The sequence below is a fragment of the Monodelphis domestica genome, chromosome 6 (genome assembly GCF_027887165.1).
Source record: "Monodelphis domestica isolate mMonDom1 chromosome 6, mMonDom1.pri, whole genome shotgun sequence".
In the NCBI taxonomy this organism is placed as follows: Eukaryota; Metazoa; Chordata; class Mammalia; order Didelphimorphia; family Didelphidae; genus Monodelphis; species Monodelphis domestica.
In genome coordinates, this window is record NC_077232.1 from 13,023,008 (window position 1) to 13,043,528 (window position 20,521).

Genomic DNA, 20,521 nt, shown 5'->3' on the forward strand with positions numbered 1-20,521 from the left:
CAGAGTCTGAGCAGTTTTAAGATTCACAGGCCTCCTTCCCAAGCCTGCTTACAACATGTCAGTGTGTGCTTGATATACTGAATTCCCCAAAAGGTGTATAAGATTCCTATGTTCCATTATTCTTTGGAGAATCATCTGGTGCATTGATTCTCACAGAAATACTGTTCCCAGAGTATGACTCTGTGGAGGTTGAATATTGAACACTATCTCTTTCCTGATTAAAGACTGGGTTTTATCTGATGACTTTAGTGGTTCTGTTTTTTCCAGGTTGGCAGTCCCTTTATCTTTCCTACTTTTATTTAATTCTTCCTCTTTTTTCCTTGTCAGAACTCTCTCTTTTTTCCTTTAGCTAGTACACTTCATTAGTTAAACAATTTTTTTTGCTCCTCTTTCTAGATCATATTTCTCATTCTCTTGATTATTCATCTTCTCCTGCTCTGGTTCATGACCCTTATACTTATCTAGTCCCTTTCTGTTCTTTGTATTTGTGGAATCATAATTTAGGTATTCATTTTAGATTCTCCTTTCTAAGTAGTTTCTGTCACTGCCTTATGGAGCTTTCTTCCCTTTTCCATTGTGTTTCTGTTGTGGGGGTGAAGAGACCCTTGGGGTCAGGAAGGATACCTTTTGCAAGAATGCAAGAGTCCAAAATTTAGCTTAAAAATAAAAAGAGAAAATTGATTAATTTAGAAAGTAATGTTGAGGATGTCCAAGAGGATAGTATGGGTGGAATAGCAAGATGGAAGGAAGGCTGCTCCTTGGGAAGACAGTATGGATGGAAAGGCTGTCATCCTGTGAGGACAGCATGGATAGAAAAACTGTTCCCCAGACCACATCAAATCTGGGGATTTTATACTTTTTATAACTTGCTATGCCATGGTGTGGATGTGACTCTAGAGTGGTAAACTCTCAGGCATTCAGTCAGGGGTTTGGTTATCTGACTGGGGTCTGCCTGGAGACATAGAGAATGATCCTCATAAAAGATCCTTTAGTTTTAGGGAACAGACAGATGTCTGACACACAGCCCGATAGTATTGAGGTGTAGCCTGGAGGTGCATCTTAAATCTAAAGGAGGATCAAAGGAGCACAATCATCTCAGGGTCCTATAGGGGTCATTGGATATTTTAGACTAGGAGTCATGAGGATGTAAGGGAGCAAAGGAATTTTCCTGATAATAGTTTGCCTGAGTTTCTGGGGATACAATGCCCATGTCATTTCTCTTTCAAAACAATGCCAATTCTTGCAGACAACAGAAAGGATAGTTCCCTATTGGAAAACACACTGTCTCCCCCCCCCCCCCCCCTCCTTCCTGATTATGCACACTACCACTGACCTGTACCCTCCCCCTGGTTATCTTATTTTCCCATTAGTCTCAAAATACTCTTCTGGATCCTTGCTCCTCCAACCCCCTTAGGTACCAGTTGCCCCCAGGAGTTCCAACTTTCCCTGTTTCAGGGAACCCCAGAAATGGTCCTCATTTACCTTCACAGAATACCTCTTTTGAATTAAACTACCATGTCTTAGAGTTTGTACCCTTGGCTTTTTTCCTGAAGGCAATCTATGAATTCTTTCAATTAGTATTTTCTTTTGTGTGTTCAAAAGTTCTAGAGAGTTTTCTTGCATTATTATATTCAGGGTGTCATATTCCTCTGGAAGTTCTATAATCCTCAGGTCATCTTCATGCTTGTTCAAGATCAATTTGTTGTGGGAGAAATATGCCCAGGTTTGTAGCAGGGTCTTGTACCAAGAATGGGAAACTCAAACTCTGTTCAGTTCAGAAATATGAAAAGAATTTTATTTGAAGAGATTTATGGTGGTATAACAGCCTATTAGCTAGTGGTATAGTCTGGGGGCTAATCAGGTAGCCCTAGGGCTGATGGATTAGCCCAGATGCTAGTAGAATAGTTTCTCTGGAGCTAATAGAATAGCAGGTTTCCAGGTGTGAAGTAACAACCCTGGTGTAAAGTAGTAACCTGAGGTGTGTATCATGGTTTGCATATTTTTTAGGGTCTGGGGACTAGTCATCTCCCATTCCAGAGAAATCTTCACTTTTCCTGAAAACCCTGGAAAATGGGCATGGCCAAATTCAGGTGGAGGTGTATTTAGGTTAGGGTAGATATATACATCATAGAGAATAAGGGGCATGCACAGGTTTGGGGGATTCTTCTGGAATGCAGAATTCCCAGTGCACAGATCCCCATTATCCACTTTGTCATCATTTGTCAATGTGAGAAGTCTCATCAACCTGCTTGAATGAGAATATTGGGGTGGGGGGTGGGGTGATGCAGTACGTTGGAGGGAAGGATCACTATAGATAATTATGTTTTATAGTTCTCAACTAAAGTAAATGTAGAATATGATAAATGTAGAATTAATAAAGCAGATTAGTTACAAAGCTGATGCCCATTATGGAACATTCTATAGATCCTGTACAGAATGGATATATAGATCTATAATACAGATTTTGCAGGTCATACTTGACTAATAAATGCAGTTTACGTTTAGCTAGTGAGAAATGCAGGATTTCAGAGTATGAGAGTCCCATTCTTATTACTAACCCTCACTGTTGCCCCCATCAAATGTTTTACTTAAATAGAACATGTTTTCTTTTAATATTTATTACTTTCTGCTTTTCTTCTAGATTTTACTTCTACATATTTGCATTACCAATCAAGTTGTCCTTTTGTTTATGATCACAGATTCAAAATTTTCTATTCTGCTATTATTTCTATTTTCATAAATTCTGTTCTCATTTCTCTTTTCAACCCGGTAAGAACAGTGTTTTGGTTCTGGGTTCTCTTTGAACCCCCAAAAGACCTATGCTTTATCAGACATTGTATTGTTTTCCTTTGTTTTGTTGTGTTTATTCATAGATTCCTAAACTTGTTTACTAGATTTTGAGGCCATATTTCCTTCTGTTATTAATGTTTTCCTTGTTGATTTATCAGCTTATGCTCAAGATCTTTGGGTTTTCTTCCTCTCTACATCTTTGTTAATTTTAGTCTTTTCTCTTCTATTTCCCCAAATTTTCCCCTATTATCTACTTACTTTCTGACTGTCTCCAGATATCCCTGGAGGTTGAACTTTAAAGTGTCTAAACATCGCACACTTGGGTGATTCACCAACCTAAATCTTTGCCCCAGGTGATTTTTAGGAGAACAGAACTTGCCCCAGTTGGTCTCTGTTCTCTTCCCTTCTAGCTTAGTGGAGTGCCACACAGTTTTCCACAGTCCTGAATACATGGTGTTCTGTCCAGTTCCTTCTGTTCAGAGTACTCTCATGTTGGAACTATCATTGAGGGTTGATTTGTGTTTAGAATTTGGATTTCTGAGGTTCTAGGGGGAGAGAAGGGGTCAGGAAAATGGGGTTGAGTTCTCTTTCAAGCCCAGACATATGATCTATCCTTTTCCCTCTGCTTTTCGACTCTCCTGAAGACATATTTTGCAGTTCTTGACTCTGCAGCATGCTGGCTACAGAGGCCCCACTAAACTTGTATGGCCTGAAGTCTGGTTCTCTGTGGCAGTAGAAAAAGGAGTGGGGACTAGTTTGTGGAACTGGATTTTGTAAGCCCATGAGTCAGGTGCTTGGGTTGGCTCACTACTGATAGCATGGTTGGCAGTGGGAGAGGCATGCTAAGGGAGGTCAAGGTAGTAGTAACAATTTTCTTTTTTTAATTAGGGTTTTTATCATCTTAGACAATGAAGAGAGCTAGAGTTGCTTTATCTTTGATGCATAATTTCTGTTTTGGAGAGGCTTGACAGGTTATGAAGATCAGAAAAATTGTCTGAGCTCTCTTTTGGTCATGTGACCCAGAAGTCACCACTCTATTTTTGTATCCCTTGTGTCTTGCACATGTTTTATATTTCTACTTCTTGGCACCCTATTCATATTCTTTCATCATAGCATATGTTAAATGTCACATAATTTCCCCATGGAACTTTTCAGATGCATCCTAGCTTCATTCTAGTATATCTAACTATAGTCTCCCTAAGTGCCATTCCTCCATGAATTATCTGCCCAATCGTTGATAAAGGGTCAATAAGCTTTTGTTTGAAGACCTCTGTTGGGGGGTATCCACTTCCTCTTGAGGCAGGCCACTCCTTTTTTAAATCCTTAATTTCCATCTCAGAATCATTAATACTGTGTATTGGTTCTAAGGTAAAAGAGTGGTAAGGGCTAAGCAACAGTGGTCCAGGGACTTGTTCAGGGTCACACAACTAGGAAGTTATCTGAGATCAGATTTGAACCCATGACCTCCCATCTCTAGGCCTGACTTACCATCCACTGAGCCAACTAGCTTCTTCTCTCCACCCCCTTTATGATATCTCTGGCAGAAAGTTTTAGCTTGTGTGAACTTTAAAAACTACTCCACCCTACTTAGACAGTACTTTAGGGGAAGATAAAGTTGTAATCTCCTGATTGAACAATGTAGGTACTTAGTTCTCACCTTATAATGAAGCTAGAACTTTAAACTAAGTCTATTTTTAGATCTAATACAAAAAGGTGTTAAGTAACTATAAAGGTTAAATTAATCACAAAAAGGTCAAGTAACTCACAAAAGGTGAACTTAACAAAGAAGTGTGAAGTAACTCTAAAGAGATAATCAAAGAAAGTGAGAACTAAAAGTATGGGTAGTCCTGGAGAAAAAGCCTTTAATGTGATTGGTAGATGTGAAAATTTAGAGGAGGAGACACAAGGATGAAAGGTCTATATATTTGAGATTTTTTTGTCCCTCAAGGGAACTCTCTCTCCCCCTGCTTGGTGGTGAAGAGTTAGCTGAAAGCTGCGGGTTGAGCCTTTCGGCATCTTAGCATGGCTACCAGCTATTGTCCGGTTCAGTGGTGAGTTTCTGGCTGAATTTTCCTCTTTTACTTTCCAACTTTTTCCTCTCAGAAGCCTCTAATCTTCTTCAGAGACCTAGAGGCGGGGAGTTTAAAACTCCCCCTGGCATAGGCCAGGTAGGAGAAATCCTATATCCTCTTTCCTCCTTCTCCTTAAATTCCTTCCTTCTATATTAATGAAATTACCATAAATTTCCAGATTGACTTGGGAATTTTATTTGGCGACCATTTAAATCTAGATTTAAAGTCACAACTGTAAAATTATGTGACACTTGTTTCGGTTGAACTCTTGCTAATTTCTCCCCACTGCTTCTGGTTTTGCCTTCTAAGTCCAAAGTACTTTTGTCCCCTCTTCAGTCCTTAAAGGAAACTATCAGGTCCATCCCTCCTGAGGTTTTTCTTCTCCACACTCAGTATATCAGTTCCTTCAAGTAACCATCATTGATTTGAGGCCTTCCCCATCCAGATGCTCTTCTTAGCACCCTTTTCTAGCATGCAGTCTTTCTTAAGAAGGAATTATTCATAGTATAATCTGACCAAGGCAGAGCACAGTAGGGCTCCTTCCCTTCCCTGGAGCAGTAATTGGAAACTGTTGTTGAGATGGGTTCCTTGAGATGGGACAATGAAGCCCCCTTGCCCTGTGGTGTCAGATAGAACCCCATGTCACGCTGCAGAGAGTGGGGAAGGGGGAGGTATGGGGCTACCCTTGATCCTGTAACCCAGTTATTTTAACTATTAGGATCCTAGCTGAGGTAGGCAGTCCGGCTAGACATCTGGATTTTGCCCCAAGAGATTTGGGGATGGAATTTATCAAGCAACAAGTGGCGGATAAATTACAACCCTTGCCTGTTGGCCTGAATAGGGGCATCTTTGCAGGACCCAGACTGGCACCTACAGTCTCCACATCTGGGTACCCACCTCCCCCGCCTCCTGGCCTGTAGGAAGATGCCCTCGGTGAGCGACCCCTTCTCAACATGCTCTGACAGTCTTCACCTTCTGGAATAGCAGCATCCCCCAGATGCTGTCTGACTGTTGGCTCTGTTTGAATCTTCAGTAATCTCATTATATTGGCATGGGGGCCTTTGGACTGTGATTTCCTCCTACCCTCCCTCTGTCCCTCCCAACCCTCTGTATGTCACCTCCATCTCAGATCTAGAGGACAGGAGCTGATCTTTCCCTGGGCTGGGGGAGCTATAGGCAATGGCACTTATTTCCTGGACCCCCCCAGATATTTGGTACTGAAAGCCCACCCCCCACATGGTTCACTGGCTGCATTACTCCCTGTTTGTCCCCTGAAACTCTGACATCACAGGATGCTGCGGGAAGCTCAGTAGTTTGCATCCTGGTTCACATTGTTTCCAGCTTTACTTTTTTTTTTGAGGGGTGTAAATCTTGAAATTTCTCAGACTTGTGAATGTTAAAAATTTCCACATTGAGGAATCCTCCATTGGAACAAATTCCCTACTGGAAACATTCTCCATTTTGATGTGAGAACTCGCCAGGATCAGAAATGGGAGGACCTCTACTCCACCCGTACTTAAGACTGCTTTAGGGGAGAAAACTCCTTGCTAAACAATGAAAGTACTTGGACCCATGCTTATGATGAGGCAAGGAGTTCTTTGAGCCATGCCTGTTTTTAGAATTGATACAAAGGGATGCTAGGTACCTATAAAGGTCAGGCAGGTTTTCTCTTAATGAGATTAGTTGACTCAGCTGTGTTTTCTCTGGCTCAGACTTGCTAAGGGGATTAGTCGACACATCAGTATTTTCTGTGGTTCAGACTTACTGAGGAGATTAGTTGACTTATCAGGAATTCAGATGGGCAGTCCTTTGGAAAATGTCTACAGTGATTGATAGATGTAAGGACTTAGGGGAGGTGACATAGGAAAAAAACCCCTATATAAGAAAAAGCAGAATCTCTTGAGGGAAACAATCCTTTTGGAGAAAGCTCTTATGAGGATCGCTTGGGAAGAATCTCTTGAGAGAGGCTCTGGAGAAGGGAAGCTCTTGGAGGACAATCTCTAAGGAGGTCTTGCTGGAGCTCCTCTGAGGGGACTCTGTCCCTCTAGAGGCTCTGGAAAGAGGCCCTTTGAAACAGTCTCTGGCTGGATCTCTCTTTGAGGAGGACTCTGGCTGGAACTCTCTCTGGTGAAATCAGCTGAGATGGAGCTGGCCTGGTGTCCCTAGAATCCTTGCTTAGACAGATCTTGTGGTGAGTGATAAAAGACTGACTGATCTCTCTCTTAAGACTCAGGTCTAGGCCATGTTGGCTTAAGGCCCTTCATACTTATTTTCTTTCTCTCTCTCTCTCTCTCTCTCTCTCTCTCTCTCTCTCTCTCTCTCTCTCTCTCTCTCTCTCTCTCTCTCTTTCTTTGATTACTCATTGTATTATTAATTAAATTCTCTATAAAACCCAGTTGACTTGGGCATATTGAATAATTGGGAATATTTCTCTGGTGACCACCTTATATTTGATTTAAAAACCAAGACACTGTAGTGAAACATATTTTCTGCAGTCACAATTTACTCACCCCCTCTTATATCTATCACAATTTACATCTTCCACCATTTTAACTCACTACAGTTTATAGCTTCAACTCTTTTAACTGCCACAGTTTAAGCCATATACTATTTTAATTCTTACAGTTTATGGCATCTCACTATTTTAAATATTACAGGAGGGAAGGCAGGGAACGTTTTGAGGGAATGCAGACCGGAGCCCTCTGGGCCCTTGCCCAGTCTCATGCGGTGCCCATTCTTATTCCAGGCCTGGTGCACCTTGGCATTGGAGGGCCTGCTGCTTGAGTACTGCAGCCCTGGTTCAAGGGAATAAAGGTCATGCTCATTGCTCTCCCTTATATAAGGAGTCAAGGGTTTGACTCATGAATAAGAGGAGGGAATGAAGTAGACAAAAGCCATATTCCCAGGCCTCCCCCGGAGGTGCCTGCAAGTGTCCTCTGGAAGCTGTAGCTTCTCCAGGGATTCAGACACATTCCAGCCTGGGGTTACATTTATGACAGCAGGGAAGGCCTCCACAGATAGCACCAGAACCCTGCACAGATGCTGCTTCTGTCATTTATTGCTTGCTTGCTGGCTTCTGCCAACTGTATAAGGAATGTCCATGTATGACTTTGTTTGGCACGGGCAGAAGGAAGAGTTCTTCTCTCAAAGCCTGCACCAACCCTTGGTTCTGGACTCCCATTAAGAGGGGGCCTGTGGGGTGAGTGGTCATAAAGGTTCCTCAAATGTGAACTTCTGGTTGTCTGTATATTATTGCATGAAGTATGTCCCATGTCCTCCGTATGACAGTTGAATTATCACCCTGTTGACCCTCGTTGAGCTTGTAGCCCACTAAATACTTCAAATTGTTCAGTTCATTTGCATTTAACAGACATTTATTAAGCCTGGCCCCCTCCCCCTCCTACTTGGGAAGCCGTTTGGATTTCAGCAGGACTTGCTCTACGGCAACCAAAGCATTTGTCCTGATTGTGGTGGGGACCCAGATTGCGCTGTTGTAGTTACTTTATTCACAGTTGGACTATCTCAGTGTCTGGATTGGGCTTGGACTTGTAGGTTGCTCAGTGTGGTATGCGCCAAGGATCTGGAGTATTTGCAAATACCAAAGGTACCCGTGGAGCTTGTTCAGTTCCAGGGATAAAAGAATGGAGGGCCTTCGGGGTCTCTCAGATGTGCCTGCCAGCTTCCCTAGCCAGAGTTGATGAAAGTTGGGACAGGATGTGGACCAGAGTATATTCTAGGAGCAGGAGAGCTTGGTACCTAGTCTTGAGGCTCCCTGATAGTAGGACATTTATCCTTGTTGTCTTTTTACTGTGGATTTAAAATATGTACAAGGATACATGCCTGTATAGGTGTGTGTGTGTGTGTGTGTGTGTGTGTGTATGTATGTGTGTGTGTATTTTAGCACTGAAAGGGACCTAGGCATGGGCTCATTATTCTTGATCTAGATCATACAGTTCAGCCCTTTCACTTTACAGATGAGAAAAATGAGGCCCAGGGAATTTCCATGAAGTCAGACAGCTAGTAAGTGATCTATCCAGTATCCTAATCCAGATCTCCTTGAATCTCAGTCTGGTAGATCATGAACATCTTCTCAATTATGAATTCTGTAGAAGTCTGATCAGGAAGCAAACAGATAGCTCTAAGATTGGTAGTGGGATCCCTGGTTTCTTGAGAACTCCAGGATTTGATCTGTATTAGTGTGTGTGGTGAGTTCTGGCATCTATCTACTCAGCTGTTGGCATGAAATGGAGGGAGGCGGGAAAATGGAGGGAACCACAAGTGTTTCTTTGTGCTTTTCCCCAGGGAGCTAGCTAGAGGAATAGAAGATTTCCGTTCTGGTCATTTGAGCCATTAGAGTAGAAACTACCTCAAAGAGAGCCGCCACACATCCTTATTTTCACACTTCTATTGAAAACCAATTCTCAGATTCAGCACAGGTCAAGTTGTGCCTGAACATTGAGTAAGACAGAGAAATGAGGAGCTCAAGGACAGCGAAGACCATCATCATACCCAAAATCCCCTGCAAAAGATGGAAATCAAGTGATAATAGAATTAAAAACAATCCTATAGATATACTTTAAAATGTAATTGTTATGGGCTTGATTGTCCAGAAAATGCCTAGAGCTGTTGCCTATATACATATTCAAAAGAAGATAATAATTCAATAAAAGACTTTAATAACTAAAAAAAAAAATTGAGTTTATGGTCTTGAAGAGCTAATAATGCCTAGTTTAGGAAGATTAGGAACCTTCCCCTTGAGGGTTTCAGGATAGAAATAGACATCCATCCATCCATTCATCCATTCATCCATCAAAGGCTTATGATCCAGTGAGGGGAAATCAATGCAGGCCCACTAGAGGAAAAAGGCACCTTAATTTGGCTCATGATTCTTTTTTGGATTGCCCTTGGAAGGCAGTTTTTTTTTTCCTTTGTATTATGGGCCTCCAGGACAGTAGTTTGATTCATATTCAATTCAGGTCAGTTCAAATCAATTCATAAGGCCATTCTTGATCCCCTCAATGGGGTAACTAAATAGTAAACATTTATTGAGCACCTACTCTGTTTTAGTGACTGGTTTAGGCAAAGGGGATACACACGGTTCCAGACTTCAAAGAGACTCCAGGATCCTAGATCCAGAGGTGGAAGTGACTTTAGAGGCTATTTAGTCTAACTCCTTCATTTTACAGATGAGAAAACTGAGGTGCAGGGAGGGGAGGTAACTTGCCTAAAGACATATATTTAAGGAGTATAAGAGATGGGATTTGAATCTGGCTATCTACAAAGCTTTACTAATACTCTTTCTATCATAACAGTGCTGCCTGGTAGAGGGAGTTCCGGAGGATACCATGCCATCTGCTACAGGGTTCTGCTCTGCCCTGTTCTGAATTGTCAGGCATATGAATTGGGGCTAGAATGGCATATGTTGTGGAGGTGTGGGTCCATTTTGAGAAGCCAATTGTTTGGAATGCTATAACTACTTCTCTTCTTTATCCCCTTGGAACTTGACTTTAGTCCATCATTCTGTCAAAATACATTTAACACTGTGTGCCTAGTATTGGGCTGAGTGCTGGGGATATTCAGAAAAACAAAAGTGGAAACAATAGGAGACAAGATGCCCGGACATAGAGGTACATAGAAAATAAAAGTCAATAGAGACTAGTAACTCCTGAATGGGAAAGGGGATGGGAGAGATGTAGTAGGAAAGACATCGTATCTAAGCAGTACTGGAGCTGAGTTTTAAAGGAAGTTGGGTTGCCGGATACACATGTGCTTAAAAGACCTTTCTGGAGAACTCACAGGGGGCAAGCCCTTAACACAGAGGCGGGCAGAAGCGGTACAAGACTCGGGAGATGCTGCCTTGCTCCATGAGCAAAGCAGAATCACGGTAGCAGAAAGGAAATCCAAGATGGGCACATTTAGAGGCATCTCCATCCCATGTGATGTTTGTTCCTGACCCTGATAGCCACAGTCAGACACATTCTATCCTGGTCCTAACCAGTCCTCTTTGAGTACAGAGGACTATCAGCAGCAACAAAAAAAGGAAACTGGAGCAGCCTGGAGGAGGCAGTGGTGAGGAAGGAAGAAGGAAAGTGTTCCAGGCTGGGGATATTGAGTGCCAAGCTGATGAGAGGTGGAATGGATTGTCATGTGGGAAAAACAGAAAGCTGACTGGGCTAGAGAGTGTGCAGAAAGCAATTATTACCATATTTAGTGTAGTAAAACAGAATGGAAGTAGAAAAGTAAAAAACGGGACAAAGTGGTGAAGACCTTCCGATGTCAATGAACAGTTTATGTTGACGCTGGAGGTGGAACGGAGTTGTTGGAATTTCTCAAATGGGTGTGTATGAATGAATGCTATTAATCACTTTGGCCACTTTGGTGGGAAGGATGGATTGGAATGCAGAAAGACCTGTGGCGAGAGAAGGGGGAGGAGCCTCGAGCAGGAATACCACCAAGAGGTGCCACAGTCCTGAAACTCTGCAGATGAGGGACAACGACAAACACTCATTTCCAGAAGATTCTTCCCCGTCAGCACCTGCTCCGCTGTGTGGGGTGAGTGATTGAGGAGTTAATAACGGCACTAGCATTTTGAACCTGGGTAACTGGGAAGACTAGATAGGGAGTTAACAGTAATAGGGAAGCTCAGCAAAGGGGAGGGGTTTCTAAAAGAGAATAAGTTCTGTTTTGGACATATTGAGTTTGAGATGCTGCAAAGACGTCCATTTTCAAATATCTAGTAGGCAGTTGGAGATTCATGACTGGACCTCAGGAAGGAGACCAGGCCTAGGTACATGGGTCTGGATTTCATATGCATAGACATCCTAATGAGAGCCGATAAGATCATCACACTGAGAAGAGTGTGAAGGAAGCCCCCCAACACAGAGCAGCAGGGGACACCTATAACTGATGGATATGCCACGGATGAAAAAGCAGCAAAGGACACGAAGAAGGAGCCATCAGATATGTGGGAGGAGAACTAGAGGAGAGCAGACTTATCACAACCAACAGGGAAAAGAGGATTCCAGAGGTGATGACAATGTCCAGTGCTAGAGAGAGGTCAGGATGGAGGATGGAAAGGGACAAGGTGACCCAGTGCATACAGTGGAGTCAGAAGCACCAAGTTTGAATCCAACCTTAGAACATGACTTCGGCATCTTACTGAACCTCTGCTTGTTTCAGTTTCCTCAACTGCAAAATGGAGAGAACAGCAGCATCTACCTCCCAGGGTTGTTATGAGCTTAGTCTTGTAAGCATTATATGTAAATGCTAGCCATTATTATTATTATTTCACAAGATAATCCAAACAGCAGAGCAGCTAAGCCTTTATTAAACACCATCCTGTGCTAGGTGCCTGGGAACACTGTGATCTGTGCCCAGAAGGCCCTCCTTTCTTGTCTCTACCTCTTGGCTTCTCTGTATTCCTTTGTGTCTCAGCAAAAATATCACAATGCCATAGAAGCTTTCCTCAGTTCTTCTTAACCTTAGTGCCTTCCCTTTGAGATTACACCCTTCCTCTCCCTCTCCAGTTTATCCTGAGCATGATTCACTTGTACAAAATTGTGAATTATAGCCCTTGTTAGAATTCTTAGCACAGTGCCTGGCACATTAGGAGGCATGCAAGACGTGCGCGCCTGCCTCCCAGACCTGTCTACAAAGAACAGGGAGTACCAAAACTGGGGGATCACGATGACGACACCAGTCTTTTTAGGTGCCGTAATAATGCCTCCACACCTTAAAGGGTCTGGGATGGCATGATCTGAACCTCAAGATGACTGAGGACAACTTGCGAACACCCATCACATTGTTTCACTTGGTAAAGTCAGACTTGAGAAGGCAGCATGTAGAGCTAGTCGGGGCTAGACAACTTGGGCTTCAAGTCCTCTTTTGGACAGGGGTTAGTTCAGCAGGGCTCTGGACATGTTATGGAATCTCTTGGTGCACCACATGACTAAAATGACCTGCAGATAGCTAGCTCACGGCCAATCTGCATAAGTGGAAGGAGCTTCCATAGGCCTTTGAATGAAAAAATGAGACCTCTTTTATTCATTCAATGCATGCATTTCAACTACCGCTTAGCCTCACTATTTTTAAAAAACAACTTAAAATCTCAAACCAATCTTGGCCTCCAATTTCCGGGATTTGGAAGGAGTCAGGAAAATTAGGAGTATTAAGGAGTGGCTCTTCTGGCCAGGAAAGCCTTGTTTTGCCGAGTGAAAACCATCTCCTCGCATGTCTATCCCTTTCCAACCCTAAAGGGCTTATCCATCCAATGGGAAGCTTTTGAGCTTGACCACCTGTCTGTAGCTTAACCCTTTCCTTTCCTGCTGGAGCCCGACCTGGGCTCCCCCTGAGGTCTCAGCTGCAGGACTGTGGATACTTACAGTTAAAATGACAGTGATTCCTTCACAAAGGTCCCCTCCACCAACATAGCCACACAGGTAGTGATTATCCAGAACGAGGCTAAATGAGAGAAGAACTATCCCAGCTATGGCAACCACAGAACTAAACGTGTTCGCAACCAGACTGATTTGTCCCTGCAAGAAAAGAGAAGGGCTTGGAGAAGAGTCAGGAGCCAGGGCTCACTGGCCGGCCCCTGCACAGCCCGGCTTTTTACCCAACACCAGAGCTGCCTGTGGTGGGTCAGGCCCGTCGGACTCTCCGCGACCCCCACGAGACCGCAGCACTTTGCCATGTTCTTCTTCATTTCATTTTACGGGTGAGGAACGGAGCCCCCCGGGGTAAAGTGATTGGCCCAGAGCAGGACGGCGCCTCAAGGGTGTGATGCCACATTTAAGCTCACCCAGATGAGGCTGGCCCATTCCAGGCCCAGCACTCTCGGCACTGTGGCACCACCTAATGGCCCAAACGACAAACGCCATCTAGAGCCCAGAACATGCTTCTGAAACAGATGAAACTAGAAACCGGGCTTGGCAGGGGCTGCCTGGAGGAAGTGCCCAGGGCTGGGGGGGGGGTATGGGGGGGAGGAGTGGCAGCATTTAAGGGACCTTCATGTAGGAGGACCCAAGGCCTGGCCTGCTTCTCTGGAGCTCTGGGTCACCGTCTCTAAAACAAACAGGCTCCACGAAAGCCTCTCATCTCAGACATTCTGGGGTGCTGTGAAAGGCAGTGGGAGACCTGGATGGGAGTGCTGGGAGGTGGGCTGCTGGTCTGGGGGCTCAGGGACCTTTGGGAAGCCCTTTTCAGGTGGGGAACGAAACCTTCCTCCCCGTGTGGGAAATGGTTAAGAAAGAGGAAATGAAACTTACAAGAAGTTTTGTGGTTCTCCTTTCAAATGCGATTAAAAGGGATCCTGAATTAATGAACTATAAGAAAAGAGTGAATCTGTTAGTCACTAAAGGAGATATTGGTGTCCTATGCCAGCTCTCCCTGCTGGACAACTGCTCCTTTATTCCAGGGGCTCCCTAGTCTTCGGGGGAGTGCCGTAGGGTGGGAAGAGTTATTTGTATTTCCTTGGATGCTTTTGCTTATTGTCTCTGGGCCTCAGTTTCCTTATCTCTAAAATCAGCAGTTAGACCGGTGGCCTGCAAGGTTTCTTGGAGCTCCAAAGTTCTATAATTTGGCTTGCACTAAGCTGCAGCCGAGGATGTGGGCTTGAGTTCTCATTGGTTACTTACTGCCTATGTGACCCTGGCCGAGTCATTTCACTGCTTAATTTTCTTTACTGTAAAATGGGGATAATAATAGTCCTCATCTTATGGGATTGTTGGGAGGTTGAACTAGATCACACATATGAGTATGCTGTGTAGAGCGTCGGAAGGACTGGCTTGTGGAAGAGGAATGGATTAGCCTTGTTCTGATTGGTCCCAGAGAGCAGAGCTGGGAACAAGGGATAGAAAGTTCCAAGAGGCAAATTAGAGGCATACTAGTGACTAGAACTGTCTGCAGGGAGAATGGGCTCCCCTGGGAGGGAGTGGGTTCCCTCCAAGTAGAAGTCTTCAAGCAAAGGCAGGGTGGCCACTTCTCAAATATGTTGTAGTTGAGGATTTCTTGTTTGGGAGCTGGATGTCTCAGTGGGTAGAGTGCTGGGCCTGGAGTCAGGAAGAACTGAATTCATATTCAGCCTCAGACACTTACTAGCTGTGTGATATCCGCCAACCTCCATCTGCCTTAGTTTCCCCATCTGTAAAGTAGGGCTAATAATAATGCCTCTCTCCCAGGATTGTTGAGGATAAAATGAGTTAATATATTTTAAGGTGCTTTGAAAACCCTGAGGCGCTCTTAGAGATACCTCGAATTAGTTATTTTCTGGGATGGGTTCTGGGAGACAGACCCTGAGACCCTTTTTAGTGCTTAGAGTCTGAGATCCTGCTATATAAGTAAGTGATTCATAGGGTGAGAACCCTACTGCCCCTTCTGCCACTAACCTTCAAGCCTTCAAGATCAAATCAGTCAGCCAGCCAACAGTTATTAACACTCACTGGGCTTTAGGCACTTTGCCAGGTGCTGGGGATACGAAAATAAATTGAACTCCGTGCCCTCAAGGAACTTACGTTCTTGGTGGGGGAACAGTATGGACAGGTATAAGTAATTCTATATAAAGTTCTTTTATGGGTTAGGGCACTAGCAGCAAGGGTAATTTAGATGGACATCTTAGAGGAGGTGGTGCTTGAGCTAAGCATTGCAAGGAGTAGGGAATTGTAAGGGTCAGAAGGGAGGAGGAAATTCCAGCAGATCCCCTGGGGTTGGAATGCCCCTTTCAAAGAATCAGGGGGCCACTCTGGCTGGAGGTCAGAGTTTGTGAAGGGGAGAAATGTGTAATAGATGCCTCAGCCAGATGGTCAGTCTATGAATGACAAAAAAAGAAGCATTTGGTTTTTTCCTGGGGGTATGAGGAGGGAATGGACAGTGGTTAGAGCCCCACTTTGAGAGCCATGTGGAGGATGGATTGGAGGAGGGAGAAGGGAGAAGGGAGAAGGCCAGAAGATCCATCTGGAGCCTGTTTCTGAAGTCCAGGCAGAAAGTGATGAGGGCCTGAGCTAGAGCAGTGCTGTAGTAGAAGCAGAAAGGAGTGGAATGGTGGAATCTTAGCCCTGTGATGATGATACAGTAGGCATGTGTTTGGGGTAGAGAAAACTTTTCCTTGTTCCTCCAGGACTTCTACTGTGTGCAAGGACAGTTCTCCACTTTCCCCAGTTTCAATGAACTGTCTCCCAGCTTGCCTCAAGCTTCCTCCAACTCCTAGGGCTTTGTGCCCACAATGACTCTGGCCACTATACTCACAAATGCTGATCCCCAGAATGGATACCCTGTGATAAAGATGAAAGGAAAGCGTGGATATGGAGAGACGTGGGTGAAAATGAAGACTGCCCCAAAGCAGAAGTTCATCAGACCAAAGAGGACCTGAATTGCCTGGAAATAGAAAGAACATTGTGGTCAGCAGCTGCTTTCTGTGGGGACTTAACCCCATTGCCCTTTGGTAGCTCCTGAAACGATTCTCCTGGTTTATCCATGTTGCTGTCTCCCAACATCTGTTCTGCCCTACATCCTTCTTTCTGTATCTGGTCAGAGATGAGCTAGCCTGTGCTGTCAGCAGGATGGTGGAAGGCCAAGAAAACCCCAGAATGAAGTGAGAGAGCACTGGATACTGACCACTTGAGTACCCTTGGTTGAGTCACTGCATCATTGCTTTCTACCTCAGTTTCCTTAATTGTAAAATTCAAAGAGTGGACTCAGTTGCTCCTAAAGTCCCTTCCAGATTTAAATCTCTGATCCTACACCAATGTCTTGATTCAGCAGAATCAGTCTCTTTACTGTGATGAGCTCCTTTCCTTTGCCTTTGTTTTCTGTGCCTTGAGTTCCTGGATAACAGCTTCACTGAAGAGGCCCCAGGAATGGCCCAGGGACAGGAGGCTCTCTTATTCTTTCTATTGGGAAAAAGCTTTTTTGTGAATATTCTCATTCAACTTGAGTAGGAGCTCAGCTTTGGACTTAAAAATGCTTCTCTAAAGGCTCCTCGTTTGCAGAGTAAAGAATATTCCCTGGTTTTGGAGTCAGAAAATGGGTTCAAATCAGGGCTCGCCTCTATTACCTGTGGTACTGGGGGCAGCTTCATTGGATTACTTTCAACTTCCCTCCTAGCCTTAAATCTATACTAGGGCTCCTGAGGCCTTTGAGGGAATGGGTAGAATACTTTGGATTAGGCTGTGGAACAGTCTAGAGGTCTCAGGAATTGGCAGGTTGAGCCAGGGCCCTCTCCTCCTTTACTGCACTTGATAGCAAACCTAGTTCCTCAACACTTCTAAACTTGGGAGTTTAGACCTCTAATGGGCAAGCATTTGTCTTATATAAGACGAACTTCCTGGCCCCAAATACAAATGCCCCTTCTTCCCTGCTCATCATGTAGGGAAATGGATGTCAATAATTTGCGGAAACCCAGTATGTTTGGGTCCGTGAATCTGCTAACAATTATCTATCACTTGCAAACATTTAATAGGCTTTGACCCTGAGTTGGAATCAGTTCCCTTCTTAAGATTGTGACTTCCTGGCTCTGGTCAGCCTTTTTTCTCCTCTGTGAGTTACAATATGGGATGGCTCTGACTTACCCCCATGATCCTCATTTCTGTAGCAAGGAAGTGTTCTACCCCTGTTTTTTTGGGAAAAGCAGTTGTTTTTATTCCAGACCGAACATTGAAAACCTTCTGAGGTAGCAGCAGGAACACTGATTTGGGTGGGGGTGCCGTCTTGGATTCCATGGTCCTGCCGTTGATTCCACGGCAGAAATAATATCAATAAAATTGGTGGGCAGGCATCGCAGCCAAGATCATGTTCTACTCCTATGCCAGGTTCACCTGGAGAGCTGGACTATTGCTGTACTTCACATTAGAATTATTCAGTCATTGAGTCATAGTGTCATGGAATCCTAGAATGCTAGAGCTGCAAGAACCATCCAGAGAGGCAGAGGACTGGGCCGAGTCAGGGATTCATACCTGGATTCTAGTCCCAGCTCTAACTCTCACTTTTGGACTGGCCTTTGGGCAAGCCTCCTTTCCTTTCTAGATCTCCACTTCCTCACCTGGAGAATGAGGAGGGTATTGCCTTAAAGAACTGATCCTAAATATAGAAGTGTGTTTTGCACGATAATGCATATATGGCCCAGGTCAACTTGCTTACCCTTTTTGAGCAGAGGGAGGGAAGGGAGAGAACCTTTCCCCTGTTGGTTTTGATAAGTCTCTTCTCTCCTAATTCTCCTCCCACATATCTGATGGCTGCATCTTCTAATTTTGGGAAATATATGTCAAAAATTATTACATGTAATTGGGAAAATACAATATCTTTGAATTTTAAAAAAGGTGATCCTAGGGGTCCCCACAAATGTTAAATTCAATAATACTATCTCATTCAGTTTCTTGTTTTTAGCTGAGGGATTAGAGGGGAAAATTTTTTAAGATAAAGCACTTCTCATTCCTTTCTCAAAGAACTCTAGGCCTGAAGAACTTGGTTCTAGGATGCTGGGGCCAAAAGAGACCTTGAAGGCCGTCTAGTCTGATGCCCTCCTTTAGCTAGCAGGGTCTAGTGACTTTGCCATAGTCTCTTAAAGAAACTCCAGCTAAGAAGCATAGCCAGGCCAACATTTCCTAAGTCTAAGCTCAGTCCCTTTCCTCTCCCCTGCAGTTTATGTTTTCTACCTCAATTTCTTCTATTTAACATACAAGCCTTTATGATGGGGAATGCCATCCACCTCCAGAGAAACAACTGTTGGAGTCATTTTTCACATCAGTGTATCTTTGGTTTTATTTGGGGGTTTTAATTATGTATGAGTTTGCTCTTACTCCAGTGATCAATATGGAAGCATTTTGCAAGACAACAAAAAAATGAAAAAAAAAAAAGAAAAAAAAGACCCCCCCAAAAACCCCCACATACAAGCCATTTAACACCATTTGTTGGGTTTGTGTGAGCTGGACAACGTAGCATCTGAGGGCCTTTTCAAGTCTCAAATTCTGCAAAGATTTTTTTTTTTGGCCTATAGTTTCCTGTTGACCCAGAGGATTCTAGGTTAGCATTGTATAAAATTCCTTTACAACTAGAATCAATTTTCTCTAGAGGATGTAATAATGAAAGTAAAATATTAAATGTAATATTAATTAAAAAAAAGATTGTGGTTGCTATCTATAAACTAACTCTCAAGTCACAAGGCTGTTAGTAGCTCTTAACAATTAAGTTTTGGTGAAAATGGAGATAAAGTAAAAGGAGGGAAATGTAGGAAGGAGAGAGAATATATCACGGAGCTAAATTACCCTACACCGAGTCAGGAAGCCGAAATCCAAAGCCAACCAAACTGCTTAAGCCTGGAAAAGCCCTCTAGCACCCAGCAGGCACCAGTGCTCCCAGACTGTGTCCCACAAGTAGGCTCAGAAAATGGGATTTGGGGTAGGAGGAGCTTGGGGAGGACAAACCCAGGGAGTGGATTTTATCTACACAAGGATGAGTGTTAACCCTAACCCTAACCCTAACCCTAGCATGCCTTTTTCACCTTGGGATTCATTTCCCACATACTTGGGTAGACTTCTTCCAGTTTCTCCATGTCTTTTTTTTTTTTTTAAAGAGTGGGGAACAAAAACCATATTGTACAGCCTGTCCAAGAAATCTCTCTCTTATGCTTCTCCGAAACAACCCATGTAGTGAAAAAGAGGCCTGGTCTTTGGGTCAGGAGAACTGGGTTTGAATTATGGATCTAATACTTATTTTCAGTGTGACTTAAGACTTAAGTTTAAAAAAAAAAGCTTAAGTTTTCTTATGGGTGTGTCACTGTGGAATCTAGAAACCCCAAACTTGTGGCCATGTGGGATCTGAAATCCCTCCAAGTTCAATTAGCTTGAAAGTTTGAAGGACCCAAGTTTGACTTTGTCACATGAGAATGTCTCCTGGACTAACAATAGACCTTAAAGTAGTTTAGGTGGAGTGAGCAAATTCAATTCCTCAGTTCCCTTAAAGAGTATATAAGTTCCCCAAATTATTCTTTGGAGCTATCAATCTTGCACAGTTGGTGCTCCCAGGGTTCAGTAGCCAGAGTGGCCAGAGTCTCAGGGCTCTGTGTGGGTTTGTAGTGTACTGTGTGGAGCCTTGAGGAAAGTACTGAACCCTTCTCCTAATTAAAGATGTGGTTTTTCTGACTATTTCATAGTTCTGTGGTTTTTTTTTTTTCAGTTTAACAGGTAGAATAACATTTTTGGATTAGATTATAATAATAATAGCATATATACATACATGCAAAATATCTGGGTATATACATCACTTTATGGGTCAATTAGGTGGCACAGTGGAGAGTGTGCTGGGCCTTGAACCAGGAAGATTCATCTTCATGGGTTCAAATCTGGCTTCAGATATGTACTGGCTGTGTGACAATGCCATTTGCCTCAGTTTCCTCATCTGTAGAATGAGCTGAAGAAATCAATGACAAACCACTCAAATGGAGTCCCAAAGAGTTATGAGACTGAAAAATAAATGAATAATGACAAAAATTACTTTATAAATATTCTCTCATTTATTCCTCACAGAATTGATTTCTGGGATGTTAGTACTCTTATTACCCTCCATGCTACAAATGAGGAAGCTGAAACAGACTGAAGTGAGGTGACTTGACCAGGGTTACCAAGTGTCTGAGGCAGGATTTGAACTGGAATCTTTCTGGTTATAAGTAC

At 43.5% G+C, this 20,521-nt stretch overlaps 1 protein-coding gene across 1 annotated transcript; it reads right to left on the minus strand.

The window, feature by feature from the left end:
• Positions 1-9,252: 9,252 nt before the first annotated feature.
• On the minus strand, positions 9,253-17,724 carry MS4A5 (membrane spanning 4-domains A5). The gene is made up of 5 exons (XM_007497575.3): positions 17,426-17,724; positions 16,104-16,232; positions 14,129-14,185; positions 13,244-13,396; positions 9,253-9,381 (listed from the first exon to the last, which is right to left on the minus strand). Exons 1-5 carry the CDS (start codon positions 17,573-17,575, stop codon positions 9,259-9,261), a joined length of 612 nt encoding a protein of 203 aa, XP_007497637.1. The 5' UTR covers positions 17,576-17,724; the 3' UTR covers positions 9,253-9,258.
• Between the last annotated feature and the right edge of the window lie 2,797 nt (positions 17,725-20,521).